The 6,000-nt window shown below is 34.0% G+C and overlaps 1 protein-coding gene across 1 annotated transcript; it reads right to left on the bottom strand.

Moving 5' to 3' along the window:
- Positions 1-311: 311 nt before the first annotated feature.
- LOC110926484 (thioredoxin-like 1-1, chloroplastic) lies at positions 312-3,812 on the bottom strand. The gene is made up of 4 exons (XM_022170253.2): positions 3,271-3,812; positions 2,456-2,632; positions 1,422-1,586; positions 312-887 (listed from the first exon to the last, which is right to left on the bottom strand). Exons 1-4 carry the CDS (start codon positions 3,502-3,504, stop codon positions 591-593), a joined length of 873 nt encoding a protein of 290 aa, XP_022025945.1. The 5' UTR covers positions 3,505-3,812; the 3' UTR covers positions 312-590.
- Positions 3,813-6,000: the final 2,188 nt, after the last annotated feature.

Genomic DNA, 6,000 nt, shown 5'->3' with positions numbered 1-6,000 from the left:
TTTCTTTGAGATCCCATAATGTGTTGTGTTGATATAGTTATCAACGAAACTGAAATATAATACGTGTAAAATGACATAACTACTTTATATTCAGAAAGAAAGAAGGATGTGAACCGACGATTTACATTCAATTCTAATTCATTTTCATTCTTTTGTTGAAACAAACAACATAAGGTGTGAATCTACATTTTAATTTTATTTAAAATCCATTTTATTCTTTGAAACAAACACTACCATTTAGGTTAAACAGATCATAAACCCTCTGTTCAATCTTCCTTGATTGTATGATCAATAATCTTTTCATACCATTGTCATCAGCAAAAAAACAAGCACATGTTACAATATATAAATAAACCTGTATATACATACATACACTAACACCATGTTTAAAAGTAAAAACAAACTTTCTCTCATATACATACATATATTAGACAAATTTAGGCTTCTAAAAACACACTTGCAGCTCAACTTTTGTACTATTTACACAACAAAAAACATAGTACAAAGCTACCCTGTACATACAAACACTAATATACTACTAACATTAAACATATGACCATTTTTTTATAATCTTAATTCTTAAACACACATCATCTCCCAGAAGACAACAATGTTTTATTTTTATTGTCTTCTTTCTTTTCCAATGTCGATTTAAGAGGAACAGGAAGAGGGAGACTTGACTCGGATGATGAGTTCGACGCTGCCACCGCTGGCATTGGCGGCGGTGCAACCTCCTTTTGCGGGTGCTCGGGTTTTGGAGTATACGCAAAAGAAAGGTCCGGGTTGGCCCCGAGTGCCACTAATTCTTTCTCCTCTAGACCTTTTGGCGGGCCTAAACTGCATCGTTCCGGCTTGTGTTTTGCTAATGCGTCTTTAAATTTCTTGATCTGTGTATATATTATTATTATTATTATTATTATTACGTTAGCAACGCGCAATAAAGGATGATAAACGGATTTGATAAGCAATCCCAAAAATTGATTATTGAGTGAAGTACAAGGATGGTCCTTGACGTTGACCAAAATTTTAGATTTGGTCCCCAACTTTCCAAAAGTACACGAATGGTCCCTATGGTTTGCACTTTGTAATATATATTCCGTCCCCAACTTTTGCTAAAAGTGCAGTGGTTTGCACTTTGAAACGCATTTAGTCCCTAATTTGGACCTGTTGAAACCTTTAGATTTGTTAGTTGGGGACTAAATGCGTTACAAAGTGCAAACCACAGGGACCATCCGTGTACTTTTGAAAAGCTAGGGACTAAATCCGAAAATTTGGTTAACCACAGGGACCATCTGTGTACTTTACTCTTGATTATTTATGACTAGAAGCACCATAATTAGGCAATCACTTTCAAAACATAATGCCAAACACCCCCAAAAAAATTAAAATAAACGGTAAAAAGAGGTTATGTGGACACGAACCGTAGCATTGGTACAGCTAAAGCTACAAAGACGACCCTCAGCGCCTCTGTAAAACCGAAAGAAAGGAAGAACATGAACATTGAGGCTATAACACATAGACTTGTGCTCCTCGTAGTTCACTTGTAGAAATTGTACGTCCGGATTCATCTCTGCTAACTGACATAACTGCAAATCACACAAAGAGAATTAGGTTATAAAAAATGAAAATTTTGCAATGCAATGTAATACACCTTCTTTTTAAGACATATTTAGAGGGTGATTGGAATCGTTTATATTAGGGGTGCAAACAAGCCGAGCTGAGCTTGACCAAGCTCGAGCTTGGCTCGTTGGTAGTTTTTCAAGCTTGAGCTCAGCTTGGGCTCGGCTCATTTATTATCTATTAATTAATATAAAAAAAAATAATATGAATAATAGCCTCCTGTAGGCTTGCGAGCTCGATAAGTGAAGCTCGGGCTCGGGCTCGTTTACTAAACAAGCTTATTTTTAGTCTCGGGCTCGGCTCGGCTCGTAAACAAGTTTAAATAAGCTCGGCTCGACTGGTTTACTAGACAAGTTTAAATAAGGGGTAACTGTTATTAAATATTAATAAACACTAATATTACACTAAGGCACGGCGAGCCCGACGAGCTTAGCTTCACATGCAAGGCTCGAGCTCGGGCTCGATAAATAAACGAGTTTTATTTTAGGCTCAAGCTCGGGTCGGACTCGATAAGGCTCGGCTCGTTTCGAGCTTTTTCTCGAGCCGATCTCAAGCAGCTCATGAGCCGGCTCATTTGCATCCCTTAGTTTATATAAAACCAACTTATCGAACACCAAGGATAAACTTGTAATTTTCAATCCGCAGAGAATATTTGGTTTGAAATAAGCAGATTCAAAATGCTTATCGAAAACAACTTATTTCACACTAAATTAAGCAGATATCTATAAACACTTTCTTCATCCAAACACTATAAAGAGATTAAACGTTCTTGCAATTTGTCTGTTCTTTACGTTATAAAACTAATCGAGAGAAAATACACTAATTTAAGACATACCTTGGGATGAAGAGCTTTGCAACCGCCACAACCAGGTGAAAAGAAATCGACAACAACCAATTTATCACCCGCGTTCAAAAGCGATTCAACAAGATCTTCCGCACCTGTTATTTCCTTCATGTTTGGTTGAACACCTTTCTCCCACCATCTTAAAGATTTCCCAATGCTTATACTCATCTGTTTAATCCCAATTTCAAAATCATTAATCAGGTTTAATCACTTAATTCGATCATTTCATATTACATTTCATAAAAATAAGCTGCATACTAAGATAAATCGAAAACGGAAAAACAAGAAACCGGATCGAATTCTCAACCATCAAGATTTAACAGTTTTCTTCCAAGATTTATAAATATCAAGATCCAAATCCTCATTTCTCAAAAAAAAAAAAAAAAAAAAAAAAAAAAAAAAAAATCAAGAAAGATCAAAAAAGTTTATACCTTTTGTGGGGTCTTTGAGCATAATAGATAATAATCAACTAATAAAACATTATGCATGAATTTCTATCTAGGTTCTTTGAGCATAACAAAAAAAATAATATTATTGAACTAATTCATATATAAAATAAAAATAAAAAAAAACTTGATAACAAGATAAATAGAACCCACTATTAAAATCAAACCCTAAAACTAAATTTCAAAACAAATCACTTGACATCAAAACTAAACAATGAAAAAAGGTAATAACATACAAAAAATAAAAAAAATAAAAAAAACAAACCCTAAAACTAAATTTTAAAACAAATTACTTGACATCAAGATTAACCAATAATGGGCAATAAAGTGATACAAAAAAAAAAAAAAAAAAATTCTAACCTTTGCATCAGAAGCATTAGCCCCATGGGTACAAACCCTTCTTTCTTGACTTTTTAAAGTCAAACTCCGACCAAAAAACTCACCATCACCAGATGACCGGGCGGTCAAACTTGATCCTAATTTTGACCAAATCGGCATCTTGACCATAACAGGACCCAAATTCTCCAAATTACTACAACCAAAACCACAATTACCACCAGAAAACACACAATCACTACTCATAATCTTCGCCATTCAATTTAATTGCAGAAAAATTGGGTCTTTTTGAGGATTGAAATTAGGGTTTTTGGATTTGGGTCAAAGGCGAAAAAGGGGAAATTCAAAATTTCTTGTTGTGTGTAAGAAGGAAAAGGGGTTGTTTCGAATTTGAGATTGAAGAAGTTGTTGTTGGGTCAATTTCACTTTTTTGAGTTTTTTTTTTTTTTTGGATAACATAATCCAATGGTGGATAATGTGGTACTGGTTTATGATGATGGGGACTGTTTTGTGGTGTTATTGGTTATACCCCTTGTGTTTCTATGAGAGTTTGTTTTAGTCCTCACTCCTCAGGAATATATAGTTTGTTTATAATTGGGTTGGGGGGAGGGGGGTTTGTTAGGCAGGCCTTACATGCATCCCTGAGGATAGATAGACTAATAAAATAAAATAATAATAATAATAATAATAATAATAATAATAATAATAATAATAATAGTCGTAAGAAATACTACATAAAACTTGTTTGATGTAAACGAGTTTAAAGTTCAAACATTAATTATCTTAAGCATAAAACAAGTTCAAAGTTCAATTATCTAGTTGTAGAATAATTAAGAAAGCAATATTTAATCTAATAAAAAAGATAGTCGGACGACTCGACCTTTGATGGGCCATTGTAGGCGAACAAAACTGTCAATATGGCCTACTTCAGTTCAATCCAATTTTTAAAGCAATCACATAAGAATACTTTTTAAACTGATTCAACCTTAAAATGAGCAATCTCAAGTCTCAACTTATCTTGAGTTATAGTACTATGCTATAAACAGACTTTCCATCGACACCAATCATGATTATACTATGCTATAAACAAACTTTCCCTCCATCGGATTCTCATAAAAATCACATATGAAAACATGCATGCGATTTAACTAATCTTCCATAAAATAACTCTTTGGTGTAAATCTTGATTAAACGTTAAACATACAAAATCAACTCTTTTTAAATGGTTTTTTATCATAACTTTCTTTCTTGTTATTTACTAAGACTCTTATTAAAATGCCACAACAACAAATTACGAACAAACAACAGGTAAATGGGCCACAACCTGTGCCGCCACCCCCTTTTGAGTTGCAAAACCCATTCTACTAAAGACGAAACGACTCTTAAAAGCCGAGAAATTACTATTCACGATTCATTGGACTCTGAATTTCACGACTCTTTTCATTGATATAAAAGTTATACTTTGAATTATACACCCAAAACCCAAAGAAATGAATAAATACAAACCTAGGGGAAAATAAAGAACAACCACAAAATTCAGGGGGCAAAATGTATATATAAATGAGATCTAGGACCACGGTAAATAGTAAATATGGATAATGGATAAGATCCTATATGGTCGATGGTGAAGCACGTGACCAACCCTTTATCACCCACGTGGTACCACAAATGTTAAAGCTGGAGAATGTAAATTCACAACATTACCCTTGTGTGAAAAAAACAAGTGGATATTATTTGGATAAAACTATTATCAGCACAAAAATGGGGACACTACATGTTTTTGCCACCCACGTTTCCTACCTTATACAGTTTTCATGATAGCCACGTGTCAGGGTAAAATCACTTCTTTGATGAAACTTGACCCGACCCGAGTTTACAATGTGATATGTAGCATCTTTGATGAAACTTGACCCGATCCAAACCCAGAACCTACTGATTTTTAAGTCTTATCTCACTTTCAAAATACCCCTAGGCTATAATGTCATGTGCATGTAATTGCTAAATAGAGTTAACTCTTTGTTATACGTTAATCTAGTGTACTAAAACATATAAATGATTTGAGTAAACCTTCTCTTTAATTTCTCTCCCAATCTAAAATTCAAGATAACATTGGTATTGAACTCTTCCAACAGTGAGCTACAATGCCAATTTATGTGGACAATTTAACTAGGGGTGTTCTTCGGGGTTTTTTTTTCGGGTTTTGGGTTTATCGGGTTGGGTTGTTTGGGTTTTTGAGTGAGAAAAAGTGACCCGATAATCGACACATTTAAAGCTCGGGTTGTTTGGGTTTAGGTTATTCGGGTTCGGGTTAGTTTGGATTTGGTTATTCGGTTTTCAGGTTTAGAAGTAAAATGGAAAAAAATATATATTTTTTTCATAAAATATCATCAAAATTCCTCATACTACTAAAAATATCATCAAAATTCATTATGCTACTACTAAAAAAAATATCATCAAAATTCTTACATTATTTAATAATATGGTATGATAATGTTCAAAAATCTCAAAACCTAATCTTCCTCATACTAAACACTCCAAACCAAAACACATCTATAAACATAAAAAGACGGCGATAAACATTCGGGTTTTTTGGGTTTTTGCTTGGGAAAAATTGACCCAATAACCGATCCATTAAATGTTTCAGTCGATCGGGTTCGGGTTTTTTCGGGTATTCTCTACTTCCGGTCGGGTTTTGGATAAAAAGAACAGCCCTAGATTTAACAAAACAACCGGACAACAATTGACCGAGGCAAT

The sequence above is a fragment of the Helianthus annuus genome, chromosome 2 (assembly GCF_002127325.2).
Source record: "Helianthus annuus cultivar XRQ/B chromosome 2, HanXRQr2.0-SUNRISE, whole genome shotgun sequence".
Taxonomy (NCBI): Eukaryota; Viridiplantae; Streptophyta; class Magnoliopsida; order Asterales; family Asteraceae; genus Helianthus; species Helianthus annuus.
Note: the sequence above shows the minus strand (reverse complement) of the source record. Positions and strands in the feature narration are given on the sequence as shown.

Bases quoted from the DNA above. Each gene is read 5' to 3' on its own strand.
- LOC110926484 (XM_022170253.2), bottom strand. From the start codon at position 3,504: ATGGCGAAGATTATGAGTAGTGATTGTGTGTTTTCTGGTGGTAATTGT. The intron at 2,633-3,270 runs GTTAGAATTTTT...GGGATTAAACAG, and splicing joins CTAATGCTTCTGATGCAAAG to ATGAGTATAAGCATTGGGAA. The intron at 1,587-2,455 runs GTATGTCTTAAA...TGTGATTTGCAG, and splicing joins GCAAAGCTCTTCATCCCAAG to TTATGTCAGTTAGCAGAGAT.